Source organism: Anopheles coustani, chromosome 2 (assembly GCF_943734705.1).
Source record: "Anopheles coustani chromosome 2, idAnoCousDA_361_x.2, whole genome shotgun sequence".
In the NCBI taxonomy this organism is placed as follows: Eukaryota; Metazoa; Arthropoda; class Insecta; order Diptera; family Culicidae; genus Anopheles; species Anopheles coustani.
In genome coordinates this window covers 58,544,448-58,557,640 of record NC_071289.1, presented here as the reverse complement: position 1 = coordinate 58,557,640, position 13,193 = coordinate 58,544,448, and the positions used below count along the sequence as shown (strand labels likewise).

Sequence of the window (13,193 nt, the reverse complement as noted above, 5' to 3'; positions counted from 1 at the left end):
CCTAACCGCACCGCGTCAGTTTTGTCGAGCGTTTGAATCAATTCAGCATCTTTAGCGAACGTTTCGCGTAAACGCAATTTACTGGCCTCATCAGTGGCAATTGGTGCTGATGGCGATTGGGTTGATTATGCTCGCGGTACCCTCGCGCAGCTCTTTGGAGTGTTGCCGGGCGTGCAACATAAACGTCTACACCCCGGAATATAAGCGCCAACCCAGAGCAAAGGCCACTGTTGGGGCACTGCAATTGTAAGTGAGTATGTATGGAAACATGTGCGTGTGAGTTTTTGCATAGCATTCCATTTGGGGGTCATAGTCAAGCAGAGTCAGAAGCCCGGTCGGAATGGAATTGAATTGAAGTTGTTGATATATCAGTAATTGATTCTAAGATGGACGAGTTGATACATCTATACATTTTTATTTTAAAAGATTTCACGCTACTAAGTGAAAAGAGACTTAATTCATTCTATAAGTAAAAGCAAATGGAGTAAATCTTTTAAAGGGCTTTGCCATTTTGAAGGAATTTTATTTCTATTCAACGAATATAAAAAATAGGTAAAATATATCGACATCCAAAAAATGCTCATGCTTGAATTATCACTACTTATACCTAACATTGCACTTATTCTCGTCTGCCCCCGTCCGCTAGTAGTAAATTGATTATTCTAGTTAAAATGCGCCATTTAAGAGCTAATGAACGAGTTGTACAAAAGGTTCATAAATCTGGCGATCACTTCCGGCGCTCCTCCGGTTACTTCTTTGCCTCGCAGTGGATATGCTTGACGATGCGACTGACGAACTCGCCGAGCGTCTTCTCCCGGTTCTTGCCTACGCCGACAATACTGTCGTGGCAGTGTTCCTCCTCCTCGTCGTAGCTCATCGTGCACATGTTCGTGATGAGGCTGAAGGCGAAGCAGGTCATGCCGCAATGGCGGGCGGTGATGATCTCGTGGACGGTCGACATACCGATCGCGTCCACACCGAGCATGGCCAGCATCTTCACCTCGGCGACGGTTTCGAAGTTCGGTCCACCCAGGCACGTGTAAACTCCCTCACGCAGCTCGTTTTCGATGCCGATCTGACGGCCGATCTCCTTCGCCTTCTGCACCAGCTTCGGTTCGTAGGTGTTGGCCATGCCGAAGAATCGCGGCCCGAAACGCTCATCGTTCGGTCCCTGCAGCGGGTTGTTGCCGGCGAAACCCATCAGATTGATGTGATCCCGGATGAGCATGATGTCGCCGACGCGGAACTTTGGGTTAGCGCCACCGGCCGCATTCGTCGCGATCAGATGAGTGCAGCCGATCAGATGCATCACCCGGACCGGCATCGAGCACTGCAGAAACAAGCAAAAGACATTCGTGAGGTTTCATGAATCACCTTCAGCTTAAGCCTACAAAGTGAGGCTTGAACACTTTACTATCTACGTAACAGGAAACACCTTCTGTTCTGCTTACCTTGGCCAATGGGTATCCTTCGTAATGGTGGAAGCGACCCTGCATACAGACGACCGGTACACCGGCAAGATAACCGAACACGAGCCGTCCAACGTGGCCCGCGACCGTCGACACGGGGAAGTGTGGTATCGTCTCGTAGTCAAAACTGTCCACATCGGTCAGCTGATCCGCCAGCGTTCCCAAGCCCGAACCGCAAATGATGCCCACTTTGGGACGGAGCTCAGTACGGTCCATGAGGAACTTGGCAATTTCCTGCAGAGTGTCATAGGTGTACCTGTATAGCAATGGTTGAAAAATGAACATAGCATTGGTTAGTGACGGCGTATGACAGAACCGAGAATTGCTAGAGATACAGAAGAATAGAGCCTAGAACTATTATGTGTTATGAATGACGGACATCTTCAATTATAGCATTTTGTAACCACGTTTCTGTACCTTTCACCTAACGACCATCGAAGACCACAATCAACTAAATTACTCCAAATTGGCACCCTTTCTGCCCAACGGCAACTTTTGTTGGCTAAACAATCTTTTCCTCCACCTGAAGTTAACCTGTTCCTGATAGCCCCAGGGCTTCTCCACGAGTAATTACGTACTGTCATTCGTTATCAGAAATGCCGCCACAGAAGGAGCGCAAAATTTCGCAACCGAGCCAGCTGGCTGCCCTGCATTTCCAGAGCCTGTGCGGCTGCATTCTTACCACGGATGGCAACGGCGTCGGTTGGTTGATGATGTGGAGTGAAAATGTGCCACCAATCTCACAGCTGACCTGCGATGACCCAGAACTATGGGGGCACGATCCCCATTTGCCGAGTCGCCGGGATTGTACCGATCCACGGTCAGTCTGTAGTCAACCTAACAACAAACGTACGAACACACCTACCGCCGACGTCCCGAATCGTATGATTTAGGACATTCCCATTTTTCCAGAACTGTTTACGTCCCATGACGATGGGCTCGAGACATTGTCTACATGCTGATAAGAACCAATAGGATTCGAAGGTGGTTTTGCACGGTTCTGGACCCATTTCCAATTCTGCGCCGTAGCAAGCTTTACCGAGACCTACCGAGGGTCGTTGACAGATTTATGCCTGTGCCCTAAAGTGGAATGTTCGACCGGGCCGGTTCCATTGAAGCGCAATAGTATTTTTGTTGATTCCATTGCTCTGTCTTGCGATAAGAATATGTTAGTCAAAACATACGCGTGACGTAGAATGCCCAACGGTTTGTGTGTTCAATTGATTACCCGGCAGGACGGTAAAGAAAAATATTATTCAAAATACGAGACCATTGCGCCAACCGCAAGCAATTCTTCAAACCATAATTTGTTAAAGGAGAGTATAATTTTCCAAAAGCGGAATATCAATGTCCCATCTTGTTTAGAAGGCAATCAGCGTACGTAAACAACTGGCATCTTCGAAACTATTTCGTTTGCATGTTTTCCATGCACTTGCATGTTTTCCAATGGATTTTGCCTACGCGTTCACCTGCGGCTTTCCAGTTTGTTGCCAGTTCGGTGAAAATGACACCGCCGAGGAAGCCATTTGTGGACATTTCTGTTGACACACCGTATGTCACAAACTCCCCGGCACAAGTAACTTACCCAGAGTGCTCCGAACTGCGAGGCATATGGAATGGTCCACCGTTGCACTGGGGCCGGTAATCGACCGTAGTATCACCATTCCGGTCGGCGACCGAATGGCCATTTTGGTGATGACCGTTGGTAACGCCGTTTTTCGACGTTCCGTTTTGCATGTTGCTAAACTTGCTCATCTTCGGTAGTTTTGATTCAGTCAGTTGTGGAACTTTTCGATATGGTTTCCAAATTTTAAAACAAAAACTGCTTTCAACACTTGCAACCGTTTTAGCAAGTAAATATTTTCACTGCCACGAAACGGTCAATTTCTCGTATTCAAATGTTCAAATTTTTTTTATAGACACACAACTTGTCACTAAATCAACAAAATGCTTTTTTTTCTTGGGACACAGAACAAATGCCAACCGACTCGGTACGATTGAATGACGTTTTTCGAATGAGACAAAGCGACGACTACTGTGATGTCGCTAGATTTAGTGCTTCCTGTAACTGCGAACCGTCCACTGTCGCACTTGGACTGGTACTGACCGGTCGCACGACGTTGTCGATGGCATAAAAGCTCGACTGAGACCAAAAAGGAAAGCTTCCAGAGCACTGATTACGAGTGCGCGCGCCATCGATGCGTTCGCTACGGTTCGAGATTGTGTTGGTGGTGGTGGGGAGGTGGTGATGGAAGATCAATGTGAGATGATGAGCCGGAGGGTAGGGAGGTGAATGTTGTGTTGATTGCAATAAACATAAGGTGCGGAGGCCGGCGGGTGAGAACAAAACATAACCTACAGGCCTCGGGATCGATCGAGAAGACAACATCGGAACACAGCCAAGTAGGAACGGATGGTGAACGGACGGCATGGGGTGAGGGTAGCGAGGGTTATAATTAATTTTAAATATGACCAGACCACTTTACAGTGTACTCGGTAGCAATGGAGGCGCGCTAGTACTAACTTTTAGTACAAACTCCATTCGTACATTCAGTTATTCGCAAGTAGAGCAGACGCGTGGCAGTCCAGGAAGTGATATTACATTGAATAATTTAAACGGTCCAACGTCATTTTAGCCACACGCCACAAAGGCCCCGCCGGTTCTGGCATGTCTGCGGCGCGAAAGTATTTTTTTCAGCTCCACCGAACCCCACCTTTCGGCATGAACGAGTTTGCTGAAAACACCGCTGCTGATGCGTAAACGAACGAACTGGTGGAGCACCCACTGCCTGAAGCTATATACGTCATAAGTTCTGGTAAATTAAATGGTCTTTGTTCTGCTTGCAGGCATGTTTTGCGAACCCCTGAGGTGCCGCAAGAATGCAATCAACGATGACGATGGTGTCGACTAATCAGATTCCTTTCCCCTACTGTGAGCCTACGACTCGCCGTCGCTTTGTCGCAGGAGTGAGAAAAATCTTGTACGTATGGACATTACGAACCGGGGTGACATTTTTGCTGGCCCTAGCACTCATAAGCGGTATGCGGAAATCCCAACCCGATCGTAGACGTAGAACCCGCAGGACCTCTCAGCTTATTGCGAACGAAAAACAACAAGCCATTAAAAACTCGTCCATAATCTAGGTCCCAGAGCAAGATTCTGCGAAAATATGTGTTCCCGTTTTACTGCAAACCAACATCTCGGCTAGATCATCGGTTCATTCGTAAATAGTACGGCACTTCAGCGAAGGAGCGTCGACAAAACAACATGTTTTGCCCCGAGCCGGGATGACGTCACGTACTCAAAACAAATAAGCGGCTCCATTGATTATCTGCGCTTGTCGGTAGAATGAAGGACACAGGATGTCGATCCGATCCTTCCCTGTAGCCAGGTCAAGGCTAAACGCAGGTTCTTCAAATTGTAGTGTCCCTAACATTAGCTCCCAATGGCGGGTGGTTGAGGGAAGAAATATGGTACAAACTCACATGCCAAATGCTTGCACTCGTTAAAGAAAATCACGTGGAATTAGTATGGGAAGCTGCATCATTTTGCCCTACTATAAAAAGGCCTACTAGACGAAGCAACGAGGATCAAGTTGTGGAAAATAAAGCTATTATGCAGGCTACTAGGCAGCCCTTGCCAACGAATACCCTTTCGCTCTTATCGGTCGTGGCGTCTGATCGACTGATTAGGTGTGGCGCGTCGGTAAATAGATCCCTAACCAGGGGGTCGTTATGGAAGTGTTTTTCATCGCGTTATTTATTAAGTCCAAGCACAATCAAACAACTACGAGTGTTTTACGATCTAGTGCGCATCAATTACTGCATTGATTTTCGCTTAGATAGACTAAGGTCATCTTTCAAATCTTCTTAGTCATTTTAAAAACATCGTTTTGCCGTTGAGATAACTTTTCTCATGGAAGATCACATGAACCTTTCCGTTACCAACCATACTCCATACTCGTAAACATTTTCTAAAGCAAGCTAGAGGTCAAGAGAGTAATATTATGATTTGCGTTGATTGCAGTGCCAACGCAAACATGTCAGACGTACCTCTGGCGTGAGGATTTGGTTTAGCGTACGACAGACTGTTCCAGAATGTTGAACCCGCTGATAGCGACCCGCGGAGACTTAATTTGTTTATAAACTCTCTTATGTTTTCGTAACGGTCAATAGTGGTAATGTTTTTGGGCCGAAGCCCCCGGAGACAGCCATATGAGCCGCCATCCAGCGAGAAACTTCTCCACTTCCCTATTGACGTACGATGTCACAATTGTATCCCTCGTATGGATGCGGAACTGGTTAGTGGAATGCATCTCCTTTCGTCCGGCTTCCAGCACTTACAGCGTTTCGCTTGTGCGATTCGGTTCAAAAAGGGCGATACATTACGACGGTGCATGGTCATACGTTGCCAAGCCCTCCGCGGTGGCTAGGTTTTGTGCGCATTGTAGAAGCGGGCGCGTCCAAGAAAATGACCATGATTGGCCTTGTTAAATAGCGGACGGCGGGTCGGATGGAGTGGAAGACGATGCTGTCCGGGCGGGTGTTTATTACAGCATCGCAGCAAAAAACCAGCCCTCCATCAAGTGCATCGATTCAAGTCTAAGAAACGACAATTTGTCGAGGCCCGAGATATAGCGGAAGAACGACACGATGATTGATGGTTATATGGGTTGCAAATGTAGCGGCAATTGATTTGACTGCAAGGACATACAAGGCGAGTGCGGAAAACTAATTTGCAATGAAATAAATTGCCCCAAGTGTAAAGTACATCAATTACGTACATTGCACCGATATCTTCCCACTTTCTCCGCATTATTTTGAACTTTCTAATGATTTGTCTTCCAACTTTCTTCCGGTACTTATAGCTGAGCTCAAGACATTGTGCATCTAACTTAAACTGTTTTTATATAATACTACTCACATTCGGCTGACACCTTGTTTGCTATCGTTGACGAAGGCAGTCATTGTTACCCTTCTCGAATATCTGTTTCACTCAAATAAATTTCACTCAATTCCTAATAATTATATCACACTTGTAGAATTTTGCACTTGATAGCGGCTGCGTTCAATCAATGCAATTTGCACTTGTAAATCTTCTTGCCAGTGAGGATGAAACTTCCCTAGAACCGAGCAAACGATCGGTCCGATTATCAATGGATTATTGGAATCACTTTCTCGATTGATCAGCTATTTATAAGAAGGCCATCAAAGTTAGAACCTGAATCCGCGATCGTGTTTAAAAATCGGTTAATCATTCGACGAAGGAAGCAATGTGTGAGTGTATGTTGGGTTGCTTGTGTTTCTTGTTTTTTTTTTTTGTTCGTTGTTCATGCTGTTTATTTAGCTGCGATTACACCGACACAAAGCTCATCCGCCCACAAAGTGATCGAAGTACGAGATAGGCGGCGAGGATCTGTAGGCGAAGACGGGCAGCGATTACTCAGGTGCAAGCTGGAAAAGGGTTCGGGAAAGCGGTAGAAACTGTGTTCGAATTCGACAAACAATCTTCCCGATCACGAGGCTCCGCTGGCCCACGCCGTCGTTCTGGTTCGATAGAAGTGTGCTGCAGGCCGCTCGTATAGTTGCCACCGACACAACATCGTCGAACGATCGGACCAGAAGGCCCGAGAAGACCCCTGTGTCCACGCTTCCCAGTGCCTACGTCAGCAATCGAGCCGCATCACGGCCACCGACAGTTGCCGTACAGACGACTCCACTGATAAGTAGAGTCCACTAGGTTTGTGTGCGTGCGATGAAGCTCTAATCGGCAAACGGACAGACGTGGGATCAGCCGATGGTTGGGTTACAGGAAGCTGGGATGCGAACACGTTACAGTCTCGCGACTTGTTGATACCGAACTGTGCGCGTAGTTTTTGTTTGTAATCTCCATTGTAAAATAGATTAAGTATACCGAGCCCTGTGCAGCTCCAGTGATCGATGCGGATGGGACAATCCCGGTCAGTACATTCCTAGAAGTAATTTCTTCGTCCTTCCTTTTTACTACCTTTTTGCTTGCTCCTCTTCTGATTGCATGTTGTTCGCGATATGGCCCATTACGCGTACGAGTGCATCAATCAGGATCTCTTGAACCGACTGTGAAATACAGCGTGAGAGAGAGCAGCCATTTTTATCTTATTGTAGAAAATCTTCACGGAAAACCATTAATCGGATAAACGGTAAGCAAACATCAATGTATTTGGAAGTGATATGACGACTGTATATGGGGGTCCGCGACAGCCGAGCGGTAGCGCCGGTTAGAAAATCAGCCCATGAGCGCCGGGGCTCACCACTTCGAAGGCGTGGGTTCGAATCCCAACCGAGACCGGACCCTCCCCTGTACGAGAGGAGTGACTATCCACGTACAACAGGGAAACAAGTCTCGTAAGCCCTTAACGGGCAGGCATGACCAACAGGTCATTATGCCAAGAAGAAAAGAGATGACGACTGCTTATCAAAATATTATATCAATCAAAATATCGCAAGAATGAGGGAAAAGAGGAACAGGCAATTTGTTTTCTTCCGATGTTTGTTCCCGAAATTAGTACTGAATGTAGTTTAGCGACATGCTGTTTAATCACGCGCTGGTCACGGGACTCGGAGCTAATCAAAACATGGGACACGATCACGTTGCTATGGCGGTTTCTAGTGGTGTTTTTGCGAGTATTATTTAGACATTCTACTAATCTTAATAGGGGTTTTTTCAAGTATTCTGTTGGAGAATTGACCTCGAATAAAAATGATTTAAGACAAATTAATAACGGTGTGGGTATACGTTGTAATGGCAAACATTAACATATTTCTGCACTATCTCTCAGCACTTTGAGGGCAACGATTCACGATGTGATGTAAACAAGCCTATTAAGAAAGTTTCTAGGGATGACGCATTACTAAGGGAATGACGTCGTTGTCGGAAAGGGGGTCCCTCGATTTTTCCCTGCCTTACATCGTTCACTACGATTGCTCTGACATCCTGAGATTAAATCGCCAGGGTTAAGAGGATAGAACCATAACGAGTGAAAGTGACTGCGCGGTGGTAAGCCATCTACACAATATTTGCATTTAGATATGGCGATTTATAAATGGTTCTAATAACACACCAGTAAAACACGGCCTTGCGATGTGCTTAAAGTCCTATCGGTGCACTACATCTTGTTATTACCATGATAAAAACATGTTTTATCAGCACTGCAGGGATTTACAACGTTTTAATTGGTGTTAGCTAAAAAAGTGTACAGACAAAACTAAAGCAGCCTTCTTATCTTCTTCTAACGGCCTAAATTATCTGCTTCGTAATTAGTGAAATATGACTCGAATAGGAAGAAAAAAATATCCCTAATCCCGTTTTAAAAATTATGCACATGTCCTTATGGACTCCTAACCTTATATGGTTTTATGTGCATTTCTTTTTAACCGAAAGCAAATCCTACGTGGAGGTTGTAAATACAAGGGTGCTTCACTTTTAAGTTGTGCTAGTTACGCCAAGAGCTTCGTAAATCTTACGTGGTGCTTAAGAGCGTTTTTTCAGGTCAGATGAGAATCTAAACTAAGTTAAGAATTTCTTCCATATTTATATTAACATTTGCTAACCACTGTCCCTGCACAGTCGTATTCAACATTAGGTCCTAGTGGAGCACTATTCATCTTTATTTAGAAACTACATTTTTCCATGTCTTTTGATTGTGTGGCTATGAAAATAGAAGCGTGTGCTTGCCACGGTGCCTTTGGTTGTGTGTGCATGTGATAATAGTCACTAGCTTTCTACTGCTATCATATGCCGATGAGTGCGAGGATTGGGAAAGTCTATCCTTCGTTGCGTCGCTTGCGTCACAGCACCAGTACACGAATCCCAACGCCAATTACTATCATTATCCTGCACATGTTAACACATTCCACCACTATAACTATCATTAGTGTTCATATACATGTAAATTTATGAGACTAGCGTAGTGATATCCTATGAAGTAACATCGACAAAGGTAAAGTACAATGAATCATAAAACTGGAACCGTTGGTATGAGATCACACATTGCGGTTTGCAATCGATTTGGATGAGTGGAATATTGTTACCGAAGGGCTAATGACCCGGAACCCTTCTGTTTGTCGGAGAACATTCCTTTAACGGTGTTTAGCGCCATCAGAGCGCGTACAGCTTCGGCAATTCCGACTCTAGTCGAAGCAGCTGGACGTACGTCTTCAGCTTCATCGTGGCACCCGGTCCGACGCCCACCCCGGCACCCATGCCGTCCGCGTCTCCAGTGGCCGACTTCACGAACGTCGAGTAGTATGACACCAACTCCTGCGAACCATCATCGTCCAGGTCGGCGATGAGCAGAGAGTTTTCCTGATAGTTTAGGTCCGGCTGGCAAAGTCCTTCCGCCGGGTCACCACCTCCACCGATCGGTTCCCGACAGAACTGAATCACATTGCTCTGGCTCGTGTTCTTGATCTTGATGTAGGTGGAATTGAACACGATCAGCTTGATGGTCTCCTTTAGGACGCGTGAACTTCGATTATCCGGATCGCGCTGGCTCCATTCCCAGAACTTTATCACGAACCCGTAAACCGCGGACCGGTTGTCGGAGCCAAAGTTGGAAAATGTCAATCCAACCGGTTGCATTCCGTACAGGTGTCGGCCGGACATATTCCACAGCAGCTCACCGGTAGCCTCTTCAGTCAGGAGTACCGAGGTGGAGCAGTTCTCCGGACACTTGCCCCGATTCTCCACCATCAACTGCTTCCCACCGACGTTGGTGAGGGTGCGCTGCTTCTCCGTGTTACGCCGCTGACCGAAGAACTTGTGCTGCGGCAGGACGGTAGGCGTAAGGTGCTCCACGCGCATATCTAGGGCCTTTCGGTGGATCAGTTTATAAAGTTCCGGCAGCGATTTGGCCTTCTGCTGCTCGGACTTTTCGCGCACGCAGTTAAACTTCACGTTCAACTCTTCATCCAGCATCAGTTTATGTACGTACAGGCACTCCTTGACGGCGTACGAGTCACCGATGGTGAGCCCTTTCCGGCCGGAAATCATCACCAACCGGTTGTGCTTCGTCTCGCTGGAGCTCGTCACGAACAGGAGGTCGTACACGCCGTCCCCATCGACGTCCGGGATGAGCAGGGGAAAGTCGAGCATATCGTTCTGTCGCCCGCTACTGCTGCGCCGATTGTAGCCCTCCGCATGCCAAAGCCACTCGCCGGACAGCGGATCGATGCACTCCAGCTGGCCGTGCTCGTCCAGTACCAGGCAGTCTGGGGCGCCACTTCGGTCGGCGTCTAAAAGCGTGCAGTCGATGCTCTTCGGTTCATTAGTCATCTGATCGTACCAAGCAACCTTGCCGGAGCTGCCCAGCAGCGAAATGATCCCGTTCCGTCGGCGGTACGAATCGTCAAACTCTGGGAACATCTTATCGCCACGGTACATGAAGACGAGGTTCTTGCTTTTACGATGAACATCCTTGACTACGTTTATCACACCTTTCAATTCAATCTTATCGTAGTTCCGTATCCAGTTTTGCGTCTTCACTCGTTCTCCCCTGTAGGATATCGAAAACAGAGGTTAGATTAAGCAACCATGAAGAGTATTCTCCTCCGTACCTGGCCGGGCAAGACAAATCATCCGAACAAGGAATCACCCAAAGAAAAACGATCAGCGCTAGAAAGCACACCACTAGCGATGCCACAAAGCAGCACTTTCTGGGTGAGGACATTTTGTGGTCCGGTATCGGACCGGCCTCGTCCACGTGGAATACTCCGCTCGCGTCCTCAACATCGCTCGGGCTCGGAGGATAGCCACCGTCATACAGAGCCGCTCCACCGTTCTCGGTGCCACAAGGGGAGCTCATCTCGGCCGCGGCGCATCCCTTTATGCCGTTCATAATGATAGTCGTCGTCACACCACCACCACCACCACCACCAAGAGTAATTCCTCCGAACGTTTGTTCCGTTGTCCGACGGACCGCAATCGTACGCCGCAGCAGCTCTGCTTCGCTTTCTGAGTCGGTCAGTGTTACCTGTGGAAGAGGGGAGTAGATACCACCGGACGAATCACTATTGGGCATACTACTATGAGAAGAAACTAGAAACAACGCACCGGGTGTCGCGATCGTGATTAATTGTTTTGCATCGACCTACAACTGTACAAGTTGCTGTTCCAATTACCGTTTTGGGCCCTTTTTTATATGATCGTCCTCGTAGGCGACCTCTCTGACCCGTTGTCCCCATCCCGCATGTGCACCAATAAGGTAGGGCTAGGATGGGAGGGTTACCGTTTTATGACCCTTGGTGGATTGTTTTGGAGAATCTCTGCCGCTGGTTTGCAACTGTTACTCTGATGGCTGAATGGGGCCCGTAGTAACTTATGGGTGTTGTTTTGCCCATGTCGATCCGATCCTTTCCTGTAGGCAGACCAAGTCCCTAATATTACCTACCAATGTCGGGGGTTTGAAGGAGGAAATAATTACAAACTCACATGCGAAATGCTTTCTATCGTTAAGGCAAATCACGTGGAATTAGTATGGGAAGCTGCATCATTTTGCCCTACTGTAAACAGCCTACTAGACGAAGCAACGAGGATCAAGTTGTGGAAAATAAAGCTATTATGCAGGCTACTAGTCAGCCCTTGCCATCGAATACCCTTTCGCGCTTATCAGTCTTGGCGTCTGATCGACTGATTAGGTGTGGCGCGACGGTAAATAGCGCCTAATTAGTGCATTGATTTTCGCGAAGACAAAGGTCATCTTTTAACTTTTCTTAGTCATTTCGAAAACATCGTTTTGCAAGACTTTGAGACAACTTTTCAAATAGAAGATCACGCGAACCTTTCCGTTATCAAGCATGCGAGTATCGAACTCGTAAACATTTTCTAAAGTAAGCGATTTCTTCCAACTTTCCCCGCATTATTTTACACTCTCTAATGAATTGCCTTCCAACCTTCGTTCGGTAGTTAAAACTGAGCTCAATACATTGGATTTGGTATGTGCATCTATCTTAAATTGTGTTTAGTAAATTTGTGATAAGACTACTCACATTCGGTTCACACCTTGTTTTGCTGTGGCGCTTCTCGAAGTTTTATCGGAAGATTAAATAAAACACACTCAGTTCCTAATCCACACTTGTAGTATTTTGTACTAGATAGTAGCTGCGTTCAATCAATGCGCTTGTTAACCTTCTTCCCAGTGAGGATGAAACTTCCCTAGAACCGAGCAAACGATCGTTCCGATTATCAGTGGTTTATTGGAATCACCTTCTTGATTGATCAGTTATTTATAAGAAGGCCATCACAGTTAGAACCTGAATCTGCGATGGTGTTCAAAAGTCGGTAAAACATTCGACGAAGGAAGCAATGTGTGAGTGTATGTTGGGTTGCACGTATTTCTTGTTTTCTGTTTTTTTGTTCGTCGTTCATTTGCTGCGATTGCACCGACACAAAGCTCAGCCGCCCGCAACGAGATACGATCTGTAGGCGAAGACCGGGCAGCGGTTACTAAGGAGCAAGTTGGAAAGGGGCTTAGGAGGGTGGTGGAAGTTTAAACGAACGAACGAACACGACAAACAATCTTCTCGATCACCATCACTGATAAGTAGAGTCCACTAGATTTGTGCACGTGCGGTGAAGCTCTAATAGGCAAACGGACAGACGTGGGATCAGCCGATGGTTGGGTTACAGGAAGCTGGGATGCGAACACGTTACAGTCTCGCGACTTGTTGATACCGAGCTGTGCGGGT

At 46.9% G+C, this 13,193-nt stretch overlaps 2 protein-coding genes across 2 annotated transcripts; both read right to left on the bottom strand.

Annotated features, from left to right (window-relative positions):
• Positions 1-580: 580 nt before the first annotated feature.
• LOC131263804 (purine nucleoside phosphorylase-like) lies at positions 581-3,224 on the bottom strand. Its single transcript, XM_058266063.1, has 3 exons — positions 3,055-3,224; positions 1,452-1,725; positions 581-1,330 (listed from the first exon to the last, which is right to left on the bottom strand). The coding sequence occupies exons 1-3, from the start codon at positions 3,222-3,224 to the stop codon at positions 749-751; spliced, it is 1,026 nt and encodes a 341-aa protein (XP_058122046.1). The 3' UTR covers positions 581-748.
• A 5,871-nt stretch (positions 3,225-9,095) lies between these two features.
• LOC131265515 (uncharacterized) lies at positions 9,096-11,527 on the bottom strand. Its single transcript, XM_058267790.1, has 2 exons — positions 11,064-11,527; positions 9,096-11,002 (listed from the first exon to the last, which is right to left on the bottom strand). The coding sequence occupies exons 1-2, from the start codon at positions 11,525-11,527 to the stop codon at positions 9,607-9,609; spliced, it is 1,860 nt and encodes a 619-aa protein (XP_058123773.1). The 3' UTR covers positions 9,096-9,606.
• Positions 11,528-13,193: the final 1,666 nt, after the last annotated feature.

Excerpts from the sequence above, each read along its gene's own strand:
- LOC131263804 (XM_058266063.1), bottom strand. The coding sequence starts at position 3,224 with ATGAGCAAGTTTAGCAACATGCAAAACGGAACGTCGAAAAACGGCGTT. Across the intron at positions 1,726-3,054 it reads CGCAGTTCGGAGCACTCTGG|GTACACCTATGACACTCTGC; the intron begins GTAAGTTACTTG and ends ATTGCTATACAG. Across the intron at positions 1,331-1,451 it reads AAGGATACCCATTGGCCAAG|TGCTCGATGCCGGTCCGGGT; the intron begins GTAAGCAGAACA and ends TTGTTTCTGCAG.
- LOC131265515 (XM_058267790.1), bottom strand. The coding sequence starts at position 11,527 with ATGCCCAATAGTGATTCGTCCGGTGGTATCTACTCCCCTCTTCCACAG. Across the intron at positions 11,003-11,063 it reads GATTTGTCTTGCCCGGCCAG|GGGAGAACGAGTGAAGACGC; the intron begins GTACGGAGGAGA and ends GATATCCTACAG.